The 12,865-nt window shown below is 57.6% G+C and overlaps 1 protein-coding gene across 5 annotated transcripts in view; it reads left to right on the top strand.

Moving 5' to 3' along the window:
- Window positions 1-12,865, top strand: part of DLG3 (discs large MAGUK scaffold protein 3) — a 60,206-nt gene that overhangs the window by 2,652 nt on the left and 44,689 nt on the right. For 2 of the 5 annotated variants that reach the window (XM_059050396.2, XM_059050398.2), the window contains exons 1-9: window positions 615-1,321; window positions 4,878-4,928; window positions 5,351-5,475; window positions 5,686-5,855; window positions 6,150-6,286; window positions 6,635-6,779; window positions 7,415-7,574; window positions 9,227-9,383; window positions 9,794-9,896. In XM_059050396.2, the coding sequence (XP_058906379.1) occupies window positions 965-1,321; window positions 4,878-4,928; window positions 5,351-5,475; window positions 5,686-5,855; window positions 6,150-6,286; window positions 6,635-6,779; window positions 7,415-7,574; window positions 9,227-9,383; window positions 9,794-9,896 (1,405 nt within the window). In that variant the 5' untranslated portion in view covers window positions 615-964. Of the gene's footprint in view, window positions 1-614; window positions 1,322-4,877; window positions 4,929-5,350; window positions 5,476-5,685; window positions 5,856-6,149; window positions 6,287-6,634; window positions 6,780-7,414; window positions 7,575-9,226; window positions 9,384-9,793; window positions 9,897-10,822; window positions 10,927-12,865 lie in introns of those variants that run through there. The other 3 variants (XM_067024309.1, XM_059050391.2, XM_059050395.2) reach the window with 3 other exon arrangements.

Below are 12,865 nucleotides of genomic sequence, written 5' to 3'. Positions count from 1 at the left end.
GGGACAAACGCTTAGAGCTTTTCTTTCCTTCTGTTCTAAGCTTGAGTCCCTCATTGGTGATGGAAGCAGGTCAAGTGTGAGGTTGCAGTCATTTCGGGGCCTAGAGGTTGAGAGAACAATAGTCCTGAAGAAGAGGCCCTGACAAGAGAGTAGTAACCTCCTAAGCTGCCCTCTTCCTTGGTCCCCTGTTAGGAGAGAGCATCTCCCTCACCCTGCTCTAACATCCCTTCGATCTGTACTGCCGCCTCAAGTCTTTACTTCTGGTGGCCCCAGCTCAGAGCAAGCCCGAGGACCCATTGAGCATCTCCCTGCAACTCCCTCTTGGTAGTGGGGTGGGGTGGAGTGGGCTGAGGTCGGGCTGAAATTGGAGATGAGGGGGCACGAGAATGGGGGCTGAGCTCACCCGTGACACAAGTCCCCTGTCCCTGCCCTAGGGTTGGCCCTACCCCCGATATCTGGGGACCTGGGGCTGAGCCTGGGGGCGCCACTGCCTCTGTTCCTTTAAGGAGCCGCTGTTTAGCATTCCTGCCGCTGCCGCTGCCGCTGCCTGACTCTGCACGCTGATTGGCTGGAATCAACTGAGAAGGGAGCCAGGGAGAGATGCTCTTGACTCCACTCAGATCCATCCTGGGGACCAGTGCGGGAGCGGTCCTCGCAGCACCCAGCTTCTGCCCAGGCTCCCGCTTCTTCTTTGCCGCTGGGCCTTGGCCCAGGAGCCACGACGGGCGACACGGAGCCGCCAGTGCTGGAGGGGGAGCCGTGGGTGCGGGGCAGCGTGGGGGCAGAGGCCCCGGGACGCCCGCCCGGCCCCAGGCCCCGCTCCGCCCGGGCGCCCCCACGGGTGCCCCCCCCTTCCTGGTCAGAGCAGTGTGAGTGTGCCCGGGAGCCTGGCGGCAGCGGCGGCGGCAGCGGCGGTGTGGAAACCGGCGTGGGCTGGGGGGTCCGGGCCGCGGGGGGCAGTGCCATGCACAAGCACCAGCACTGCTGTAAGTGCCCCGAGTGCTACGAGGTGACCCGCCTGGCCGCCCTGCGGCGCCTTGAGCCTCCCGGCTACGGGGACTGGCAGGTACCCGACCCCTACGGGCCAGGTGGGGGCAATGGAGCCAGCGCCGGTTACGGGGGCTACAGCTCGCAGACCCTGCCCTCGCAGGCGGGGGCCACCCCCACCCCCCGCACCAAGGCCAAGCTCATCTCCACCGGCCGGGATGTGGGGCCAGTGCCCCCTAAGCCAGTCTCGGGCAAGAGCACCCCCAAACTCAACGGCAGCGGCCCCAGCTGGTGGCCCGAGTGCACCTGTACCAACCGGGATTGGTATGAGCAGGTATGGATCAGCAGAGGGGTGGTGGTGGGGCAACAACCCACAGGGGCTGAGGAGTGGGCGCCTGGAGGCCTGGGGTTCAGCATGGGCTCCCGGGGCTCCCAGCCCGCAGACCCTGAGCCCTAGCATTGCAGCTGGGCCAAGAGAGGCGGTGGGAAATGTGTGCTTCCCAGTGTGTCTGTTTGGGGGTCTCCATTTGGAGGGGATTGGGAGGAGCTGTGTGTCAGGAGGCAAAGGCATGGCGGAGGGGCACAATCTCCCGTGTGGGGGGATTGGGTTCGCCTCAGCGTGGGCGGGGTGGGGGGTTAGCAGTGTCTCTGTGTCTGGCAGGGGGCGGGAGGTTCTGCGGGGGCTGTGTGCGGTGTGTGTCTCCACAGGAGGGGAAGAGGGGGCATGGTGCTCTGTGTAGGGGGGACATGTGTGTGTGTTGAGGTGTGTGGAGGAAGGCAGTGGAGCTCCTGTGAATCTATGTTGAGGAGCCCATGTGCCCAGCTTGCTGAGCTTCATCCCTTGATGCCGTGAGTCCCTCTCCGTCCTAGTCCCTTTGTGTGTGAATGTGCACATGGACATGTGGGGATGTCTCTCTGAATGTGGAGGTGTCTCTGTAGATGAAGCTGCAGGTTTGGCTGTGTTTGCCTGTGTGTGTGTGTGTGTGTGGCTACATGTATATGTGTGTGAGCATGTGGCTGTAAGTGTGTGCATGCATGTGCCTGTGTGTGTGTGTGTGTGTGTGTGTGCGTGCGCGCGCGCGCGCGCGCATGTGGTGTCCCTGGTGAGAGGCGCTTGACAGGCAAGGGACGGGAGGGGGAGGAGGCGAGAGACACGTCCCAAGCAAGGCTGAGAGGCTGCTGAGAAGGATGGACTCTTTTGTCCAAGCAGCTCTGAAGTGTGTATGTGTACTCAGGGGGTGAGGGGGGGACTGAAGCCAGCTTCCTTGCTCCAGAACAGGCATGATGCCTGGAGCCAGGCAAGGGGCAGCTGCTCTGGTGCAGGGACTGGCCCCGGTGGGGCATCTTCCCCTTGGGTACCGCAAGATGTGGGAGAACTTGGCCCCCCAGCCCTGACTTGGCACAGCTTGGGAACCCCTGGGTGCTGGGCACAACTCTGGCTTCCACTCCCAGCCTAAATAAACTGCCAGCTTAGAAAATGGAAGGAGCATCTGTGGGAGAAGCAGCAAAATGGAGGATGGGCCGGCAGAGCCAGGTCCCTGGCATGCATGGCAGAGGGCCTGTCTGGTTACTCGGCTCTGCAGCCCCCAGGGTAGGGAGAGGGGAGGAGGAGGCTTTGTTGTGGAGGGCAGGTGCTGGCTGCCCCAAACTGGTGACCATCTGGCCACCTCTGTCCCCCTCTGGGGATCAGATGTGCTCTCACTCAGAAGCGAAGGTGGGGACTTCTTGGGGAGAGGAGTCCTCGGTTCCAGCCTTCTGTCTGTCCACACTGACTGTTTCCTGTGTCTCTTGCCTTGGCCCCTTGCCCTCTCCAGCGGATTCTCCTCCATCCTGGGGCCCTACCCTTGTAAACACTCTCTTGTGCTTGTCCTGCTTAACTGGTAGATAGGTGCCAGTCCCAAGGCTGGGCCAGTTGGTCAAGGTTTCTTTGCCAGGGCTGATCCCTGGATGGCTCCTGGCCCTGGGAGCAGGTTCCCTGAGGGGGGTGGTGGGAGGCTGGAGGGTGGACCAGTGGAAGCTGGGAGCTGCTGGGTCTCACCAGAGCTGGACTTGAAGCATGGCTATCACATGTGGGGACACATGGTGTACCAGATGCATACAAGAGCTACATGGAAATCCTTTTGCCTATGTGTCTGTTGCATGGTACTTCAGGCAGTGGTGTTGGTTTGCGGGCTCTTAAGAGCCATCGGTTCTTCCTCCTGGGATCAGGGACAGGAGTAGGGCTGCAGCGAGAATCCTCCCACCAACTCCTAGGGCTGCAGGGCAAAAAGCCCTGGGGCCAGGCTCAGAAAAGGTGGAGGCATGACTTGCCAGCCCTCTCCTCCTCTCTGCTTTTTGAAGCCAAAGCTGTGTGGGGTGTAGGTGGGAGGGGAAGCAGAGCAGGGCATGCAGAGGAGCCCTCACCCTGGGTTTGCAGCTTCCCTCTTCAGATGAGATGAGGAGACCAGAGGTCAGGAAAGGGGCAACATAGCCAGAGAAAGATGGGGGAGGGGCACCAGGCTATCTGGGGAGAGAGGCAAGAGGGCTCCTCCATTCTTGGGGATAAGAGTGAAAGCCAGGGAGCAGGTGCTACTTGTCTGTCCAGAATCACATTTTCACTTGGCAGTGGCCACAAGTAAGTCCTGTCTGAGAGGCCATCTCTGTGGGTTGGTCAGACCAACCCTGTGTTTCCATCCCTTTCCCTTGCTTCTCCTCCTGTGGTTGCATGTTGAAGGCCGTGGACTCGGCTGCCAATCAGTCCATGGGTCATCAGCTTCTCCCTCATGGGGCATCTTGTGCACTCTGCTCCTGTCCCACCCCTGGCTTTGCCTCTGACTCCTGAGCAGATCCCTTTCTGCTGGGAAACACAAAGGGTTCGGGATCAAAAGCCCCTTGATAGAAAATGGATTGACTTCTGCCCATTTAAGGAATTGGGTTCTTGGGGACACAGGAGATAGAATGAGGGTTCATGAGATACTCTGAAGGGGGTAACTTTTCTTTTTCCCATGAGCTTTGCTGGGCAAGGTGATGAGTGGCCAGAACATCAATAGCCTTGGCAGCTTGCTTTACTCAAAAGAGCATGTGGTGGGCTTTCCTGGTGCGCAGTGGTTGAGAGTCTGCCTGCCGATGCAGGGGACACGGGTTCGTGCCCTGGTCCGGGAAGATCCCACATGCCGCGGAGCGGCTGGGCCCGTGAGCCATGGCCGCTGACCCTGCGCGTCCAGAGCCTGTGCTCCGCAACAGGAGAGGCCACAACAGTGAGAGGCCCGCGTACCGCAAAAAAAAAAAAAAAAAAAAAAAAGAGCATGTGGAGATCCAGGTTCTAGCCCCTGCTCCTTCACTAACTCCCAGTGTGCCCTTAGGCACAACCTGTGTCCTCTCTGGGCCTCAGTGTCACTATCTGTCACATGGGAAAGGTTGAACAAGATGGTGTCTGCTGTCCTTCCAGCTCTGACGTGGTGGGAGTCTGTGATCCCAAGTCAGGGAGAGCTGTGGTTCAGAAGGGGTGCAGGTTCCTGTCCAGGCCACTGGGTGCCCCCACGGATGCTGAATGTGGCATGGTTTGCCTGCCATGTTCCATTTCTGCCATCCCCCTCAGGCCGCCCTGCACCCCTCCTAGTGAACCTCGAGGCCCTGTAGCCCAGCCTCTTGGTGAGTGCACCACTGGCTGGCCTGGTCCCAGACAATTGATCTGGGCTAAATGAGCAGCTGGGTTGGGCCTGATATGGCTGGAAGCAAGGGGAGGAGGGCCTCCTCAGGGTCAGCCTGTCCCATCTGTGTCCAACAGGTGTCTCAGGGTCAATTTGGGCTCTCCTACTCTGTGGGGAGTTGGGGGACAAGCAGGTTGACCAGGGGGTGGTGGGGGGAGTGGCGCAGGAGGCACTTAGGGCCCTGCCTGTGTCTTCCCCTAGGTGAATGGCAGTGATGGCATGTTCAAGTATGAGGAGATAGTCCTTGAGCGGGTGAGTCTGGAGGTGGGGCAGGATGAAATGGGAGGGCAAGGTTAGAACGGGGAGAGGGGAGGGCCCTGAACCTTGGTCTCAAGACTTGTGGGGGACCTGCATTGAGAGAATGGGGAAACAGCGGCCCTCAGAGGCTGCATCACTGCATCAATCAATCAACTGACTAACAAATATTAATTGACCTTGCTCGCTGAGGCCTAGGGAATTGGGGAGGGGATGGCTTTGCTGAGGCCTCCACACCAGAATGGTCAGCACAGGCTGGGAATCTGCCAGATTCGTGACGAATGTGCCCCAGCCTGCCATGGCCCCTTCTGAGGCCTGGAGAAGCTGCTCTGGGGGGTGGCAGGGGTAGATGGGGCCCCGGAAACCCTCCCCCATGCCTTCTGCATGAGCAAACTGTGCCCCTCCACTTCCTTCTGCAGGGCAATTCTGGCCTGGGCTTCAGCATTGCTGGTGGCATCGACAACCCCCATGTCCCCGATGACCCTGGCATCTTTATTACCAAGATTATCCCTGGTGGAGCAGCTGCCATGGACGGGAGGCTGGGGTGAGGTGGCCTGGAAGCAGGGCTGGGGATGGCAGGGGCAGGATAGAGGTGAGGGGAGGAGGGCCGCCTGGCAGGATGACCCTTCCATTAGATCTGAGATGGGGAGGGGTGAGGAGGGAGGGGGAGGGGAGGGGAGAGGAAGAGGAGGAGGTGGGAGAGAGGGTGGAGGGGCGGTGGCAGGGTGTCATGCCTCTTGGGCTTCCCCCACAGGGTGAATGACTGTGTGCTGCGGGTGAATGAGGTGGATGTGTCAGAGGTGGTGCACAGCCGGGCAGTGGAGGCGCTGAAGGAGGCCGGCCCTGTGGTGCGGTTGGTGGTACGGAGGCGACAGCCCCCACCAGAGACCATCATGGAGGTCAACCTGCTCAAAGGGCCCAAAGGTGCGGCCCTCTGGGTTCTCGTGTTCTGGCCAGAGGCCCCTGGTTGGCCCTGTAGGAATTGGAAGGGAATACCCTCACTTCCTTCCTGACTCCCTGGTGCAGCTCACAGCCCTTTTCTTGATCTCACATCTCACCTGTACTGATCTCGGGATGGCAGCCTGGTGTTTGAGATCCCTGGGGGGAGCTCCTATGGGGCTGGTGGCTTGGCTGGGTGCAGGGGATTGGGATTGGGATTGACTGCATGCTCTAATTTCTCCTTGTGTCCCTCTCCACTCCCTGCTGGCTCCCGCCCAGGCCTGGGTTTCAGCATTGCTGGTGGGATTGGCAACCAGCACATCCCAGGAGACAACAGCATCTACATCACCAAGATCATTGACGGGGGTGCTGCTCAGAAGGATGGACGCCTACAGATCGGAGATCGGCTGCTGGCGGTGAGACAGCCTTCCCGGGGATGCCCAAATGGCGGGGTGGGGAGGTGGAGCTCTAGTAGCCTCTCCCTCCACCTGATCCTCACTCAGGGACTAGGCATCATGGGAAATTTCAAGAGCATCATCTGAGTTGTGTGTCCCCAGATAGCAAGGCCCTAGTCCTCTTCATGGCTCAAACTTCCTCACCTGTCCCCCCCTACCCCCTGCTTCTCTGCCCCTCACAGCACTGTATTTGGACCTCTGTTAGATAGAGCACTGTTGAATTTCACTATAAGGGCACCCCTCAGTGTTCCCTGGGGAGGCCCTCCCTTCTTATCCCCGGTGCTAGCCCTAAGGCCTCTCCTCTCCTAGGTGAACAACACCAATCTGCAGGATGTGAGGCATGAGGAAGCTGTGGCCTCGCTGAAGAACACATCTGACATGGTATATCTGAAGGTGGCCAAGCCAGGCAGCCTCCACCTCAACGACATGTATGCACCCCCCGACTATGCCAGCAGTACGTACCAGTCTGCCCTGCCCCTGTCCTGAAGCCCTGCCCCCTGGTTTCTGGAGGGGAAGAAGTTTATGCTCCTTGTTAAGAGAGACAGAAGGAGAGAGAGAGAGAGAGAGAGAGAGAGAGAGAGAGAGAGAATAAGACTGGTGCTCAGGAAAGCTGAGCCCAAATCCCAGCCCTGTCCCTTATACCTGGGTGCCCTTGGACAAGTCCCTTTCACCTGTCTTTAGTTTCCCCTTTGGCAAAAAGGAGCTAATGATATATGTGCTGCCCTCCTCATAGGACTGCTGCAAGGATCAAATGAGATCACGGACGAGAAAGGCCTTGGAAAACTGTATCAGGCTATAGAGATGTGAGGGATTATTATTAGTCACACCTCTAGTCATGCCTTTCTTTGTAGATTGCCTTGACTTTAGCTCTTTCTAAGACTCACAGGAGTGAGCTCAGGATTCAGAAAGGGACTGTGGAGGAGGAACCCTAGGGGGTGGAGTGGGGAGGAGCCGCCTGAGGAATCTGCATCCCTTGGTCTGGTCTCTTTGCATCTGAGGTGGGGGGGATGGTTAGCCCTTGGTGGCGGGTGGAGGAGGGTACCACTGGGGAGTGGTCTCGGAACTTTTCTCTCCCTTTCTTGATTCCAGCTTTTACTGCCTTGGCTGACAACCACATAAGCCATAACTCCAGCCTGGGTTATCTCGGGGCTGTGGAGAGCAAGGTCAGCTACCCTGCTCCTCCTCAGGTTCCCCCCGCCCGCTACTCTCCTATCCCCAGGCACATGCTGGCTGAGGAGGACTTCACCAGGTAAGACACCCGTCACCCCCGCCCGGCCCCTCCGCATCCTACCTAGGGATGGGGCGGAGAGGAATCGCTTCTGGCTGGCCACAGTCCTCCTTGTAGTATGGCAAAGAAGAGGATAAAGCCCTCATCGCTCCTGTCTTTGGGTTTGGAGGCCCCCTCTCAAGCCCTTGGGGCCCTAAGGAGGGACAGAGGTGGCTGCAGGGACAAGTTCTACCATCAGGGGGAGTGCCAAGTGTGTGGCCCCTATTCGAAAGTGCAGAGAAAGGGTAGAATGGAGTGTTTAGGGGGCTGAGGAGGTGGAGGCTGCCAGATTTCCTGCCCTGAGACAGTTGCAGCCCCCTCTGCTGCAACCATTCCACGTTAGAAAAGAGAGCAGTTCAGCCGGTGGGGTTGGTCCGGGATGCTGGGAGGCTGGCGGGCCAGGTGGCCTCGCACGCAGGGAACGGCCCCGCCCCACTCTGGCGGCTGCTGCTGCTGCGGAACTGGTTAGGCCGGCAGGGGTTCCGGGGGACAGGTTTGCTGCAGGGTGGGGCCTGGGAGGCTGCTGGGCTGGCTGCAGTAGAGCCGGAAGGGTAGGCAGATGGAGTTGGAGGGGGGGGGGGGAGAGCTGGAGGAGCCATGGAGAGGGCACGCAAGTTCTCAGGCTCCGGCTTGTCCCTGGGCTTGGGCTTGGCTTCGGCCTCAGCCTGGAGGAGGGCTTCGCGGAAGAGGGCCCGGCCGCTCCGCTCCCTGCGGCCTGGAGGGGATGCCAGGTAGGAGGAGAGGAGGGCTTTAGCAAGAGCATCCAGGTCTCAGGGAAGGAGCCTCGCACCTGAGACTGGGAGCAAGAAAGGAAGAGCCTCGGACCTGGGGCTCCTCGGATGAAAGATGCTTAAAGTGAAGGCAGTGGGCAGGGCAAGTGTGCTGAGTCAGGTTGTATGGATATACAGGAGCCGCAGCTGCTCTCACTTGATGACACTGTGACCATTGACAGAGGGATTCCTTAGACATGGTTAGTTGGAGTCGGAGTTTTCATGTGTTTGTCTCCTCTCTTCAGTTAGGCTCCTAAGCTTCTTCTGGGGACCTGGGATTTCTTTATCTCTATCTCCCACATCACCCAGCAAGGGTACATAGTGCTAGCTGTTGACTAAATCTGTTGTTGGGGAAAGTAGGAGGGGTCATAGTTTGTCAGTGGATTTTTGAGACTGCGGAGAAGCATGTATAAAGTAAGTATGCACAGTTTGTGGGTGGTGAGTGCAGTCAACCCCAGGGCCATCCCACAGCCCCTAACTGATTCCCCTTCTTGTGGCCCAGGGTTCAAATCACACAAGTTGGTAGGATGGGAGAATCTGGGGAGGAAGAGGACCAGTGAGTGGGCTCTGAGATATGGTCTCTGGAGCCCAGGGTAGGGGTTTGTTGACCAGAGAGAGTCAGAGACTGTCCACTGGGAAGTTGACTCCAAGCCCTCAGGAAGAAGGGAGGAAGAACAACTGAAACTTGGCACCTGGCAGCAAACAGCAGCCAAGCAGGTTTCAGGAGAGAAAGGGAGCAACAGAGTATCATACCTAGGGACCTAAGTCCTTCTACAGCCATATGGGCCTTGTTCCAGGCTGGCCCTCACAGGGATAACAGTTTATACCTACTTTGTCCTGACCCTTCCACTCCTTTCCCACCAGAGAGCCCCGCAAGATCATCCTGCACAAGGGATCCACAGGCCTGGGCTTCAACATCGTGGGAGGAGAGGATGGAGAAGGCATTTTCGTCTCCTTCATCCTGGCAGGAGGCCCAGCTGACCTGAGTGGGGAGCTGCGCAGAGGAGACCGGATCTTATCGGTGAGGAGACAAAGGCAAGGTGGGAGGATGGGAGCTATGCCAGTCTGAAAGGGAGGAGGGAAGACCTCGCTGTCTCCAAGGAATGCTTCTTGAAGTGGGGGAAGGCTAAGAGCTGGAGAAAACATATTCTCTTTATAGATGTCCTTAGTGAGGGACAGGGACCAGACTTATACTTAAGGAGGAAGTGAGTATCTCTTGGATCTTAACCCTGGCTGACATTTTACCCCCACAAAGATATTATTACGCTAGAGGTGTATCCTTTAGGTCTCATCCTAGGGGCAAGGATGGGATATTGAGAAAGGCATCCAAGTAAGCTTAGGGATGGGCTACCCACCTCCCTCTCCTAACTGCTACAACAGAGGACTCCTTTCTTGCTTTTGGGGTGGCTCATAACTCCTCTCTTTGGACAGGTGAATGGTGTGAACCTGAGGAATGCAACTCATGAGCAGGCTGCAGCTGCTCTGAAACGGGCTGGCCAGTCAGTCACTATTGTGGCCCAGTACAGACCTGAAGGTAGGAGAAGGAAGGTGGAACAAGATGATTTGGGGAGATTAGACTTATTACTAACTGCTGGCTTTTTGCCATCAAAGCCACTTGACTAGGTCCCTTCTTACACTGGTACAGTAACCTCTCCCTCTCTCGTTTTCCTTCTGGACTGGGGTAGGTTTGGACAGCTTGGGAGCATCAATCAAGGCTGTGCTCAAAGCCTGGTGAATAGGGCTGCGATGCAGCTGAAGGCCAGTAGTGGGCAGCAGTTTACGGGAGGAAGCGCAGAGATTGGGGCGACTGGAAAAAGGGGAGGGGGAGGGAGGCAGAGGTGGAGGGCTCAAGAGGTGAAGAACATAACTGTGTTTCCTGCAACAGAAGGGTAGTTCTCAGTTAGAAGGACTTGAGGGAGAAGAGTACCGACCTCTTAAGAGTGCTTGGGCCAAACCTCTATGACCCCCACTTCTCCCCTCATCAGGGTGACCGTGAAACAGCCATAAACGCGCTGAAAAGGTGATGATGCTAGGCTCTCCAGGTAGGGAATCGGAAGTGGACCCCTCTTTCCCTGCTGGGGGCCTTCTTTGTGTTCTGCGGGAGCAGTCCCCCGGCTTGGGCGAGTGGGAGGGGCCGGTTATGCAAATGAAAGCGTTTGATTGGCTGGGGCCAGCCAAGGCCCAGGTGCCGAGGTGAGCTGCGGGGTAGCGCGCCTGAGCCAGCCGGCCGGCGGGGTGGCCATTGGCCGGCCGAGCGCGGCCTCCAGCCTGACGCCCCGCCCCCTGACCCAGGCGGAGGGCGGCGGGCGCCCCTCCTTCCCCCCCTCCCCGCCTCGCGCGCCTCAGGCGTCTCCTCCTCCTCCCTCCCCTCCCCCTCCCCCTCCCCCTCCCCTCCCCCTCCCCCTCCTCCTCCTCCTCCTCCTCCTCCTCCTCCTCCTCCTCCCCCTCCTCCCCCCTCCTCCCGCGTGCCCCGCTTTGTGTCCGTGGTCTCCCGCGCGGGACAGAGGGGCCGGCCGGAGCTGGCGCTTTCTCAGCACTAGACCTGGACTCCGACCCGGCGCCAGGTGAGGTGGGGCGGACGGGGGTCAGGCCCCCTCACAGTCCCCCCTAGCCTCTCTACGGTTCTGTCCTCAGACTCTCTCTTTTCCCACACTGCGCCCCCAACTCTGAGCTCTCCCCGGAATCCCTGGGCCGCGTGTCCCCAGCTCCGCGCGGCGCGCGGCTTTGGAGCCCCTCCCGAGGGTCCCTCGCATTCCCGCGGAGCAATGCGCGCGGCTGAGCCCCAGCCGGCCTCCACCTCTTGGCCATCACCTCTCCCCACCCACGAACTCTGCCCCTTCTCGCCTGGGACCTCTGTCTGCCCCCCAGTCTCCTTCCTGCCGGCGGCTGCGCCCCCAGCAGCTCCCTAATCTCGGTCCCCAGAGGAATTTTCTCCGTCTTCCCCTCCCCCACACCAGTTACTACGCCTCCTTTCCCCCTCACCCCGACCTGGCGACCTCTGGGAACCCCCGAGGTGGGCTTGGTGTTCTCGGGCCCCCCCATGCCCGCTTTTGTTTGCCAGCGCTTGCGACTGTCGCCGACTCCTTTCGCCTCCCCCTCCTCTTTGTAAGGCCGGCCTTTGTCCCTTAGGGCTGCAGCGCCTGGGCTCCTGGGACACCTAGGCCCCAGGGCCGGTTACTAAGGTGGAGGAAGGGCCCTCTCCTGGGCAGGTGCTCTGTTCCGTGATGAGAATGGGGAGAGGCTGGCAGCCCTGCTTCAAAGCCGTGAGGGATCGAAAGCGCCTACCTTTGTCCTTTCCGCTGCCCCCCTACCCCTTGTTCAGCGCCTCAAGCCAGGAGCCTGAAGGCCAACAGGAGAGGGGCCTGCAACCTTCTGCACTAGGCTATTTTGATGGGGACAACTGTCGGGAGGTGACTAACAGGAGAGCTTGTTCGTCTGAGGTGGTGGGAAAGAGGGATGCAAATGGACACTTTTGAGTCATTTCTTTCCATGTTGGGTGTCCAGCTTAATGACAAGAAACACACATTAGGGTTATTGTTTTTATGATGCCTGCGTTTGCTGTTTGCTTCTCAGTGTAGAGCTCACCATCTGATTTTTATTAGCAACCAGTATTTATCCATTTCATGCCCACAACTTAGGCAACGTAGGTTCTGCAAAGAAAATGGTTTCTCTTGCATATTTGTGTGTGTGTGTGTAGGAGAAATTGATGTGTTTCTTTCGGTTTTGCTCACTGATGCTGGGCACATGGAAACAATACTGTGAATTTGTCTGGTGGTAGTATGTTGGAAACTGGTGACTACATGTTTCTCCAAGTTTTGTTAGGAGAATGTAATTGATTTGCATAAAAAGCTGCAAGTTGTCCTGGCTAAAGGGATTCCTTCAGTGTTCATTGCTCTCTGGGCATATTTCTGAGCATTTTTGATGTTTGTCGAGGTGCTATCTTATGCTAGGTCTCTCTACCATTTGCCAAACAAAGCCTTTCTCCTCTTAGGATTTAGTTGAACTACTGTTGTTAAGTCTCTGCCACCCCAATCTCATTTCTTCCTTTGGTTTGGAAAATCCAACAGGGCCCCAACATGCAAAAGCTTTTTTTTTTCCATTCAAAAATGGACCCTTGGAAACAGGTCTGGAGAGACTATCAAGCATTCCATGTTGGGCTCTGAATTTTCTTTGATAAAGTGATAGTTTTTAAGAATAAGGACTTCATGTTGATCATTTTATAATTATGTTAAATACTGTCCTTTGGAGGATTGCATCACATAGGCATTTACAAAGTGAGTAATCCAAATATATGTTTGTTGGCTAAAATGGCAGAGACTATATGTTTTTGTCCAAGTAAGTGTTCATCATTTGTATTTTTTTCACATGGAATGTGGGAGCTGGAAAGGATCACGTAGTCCAACCCCTCATTGTGCAAACCAGAACAGCGACAGGAGAGCAGGGACATGTCTTGCCTAAGGTCATGAAGGGAAAGTTGCTGAGGGTCAGTAATCAGTTTAATCC

Source organism: Kogia breviceps, chromosome X (assembly GCF_026419965.1).
Source record: "Kogia breviceps isolate mKogBre1 chromosome X, mKogBre1 haplotype 1, whole genome shotgun sequence".
In the NCBI taxonomy this organism is placed as follows: Eukaryota; Metazoa; Chordata; class Mammalia; order Artiodactyla; family Physeteridae; genus Kogia; species Kogia breviceps.
The sequence above is the reverse complement of the archived record's forward strand: the minus strand, read 5'-3'. Positions and strand labels throughout refer to the sequence as shown.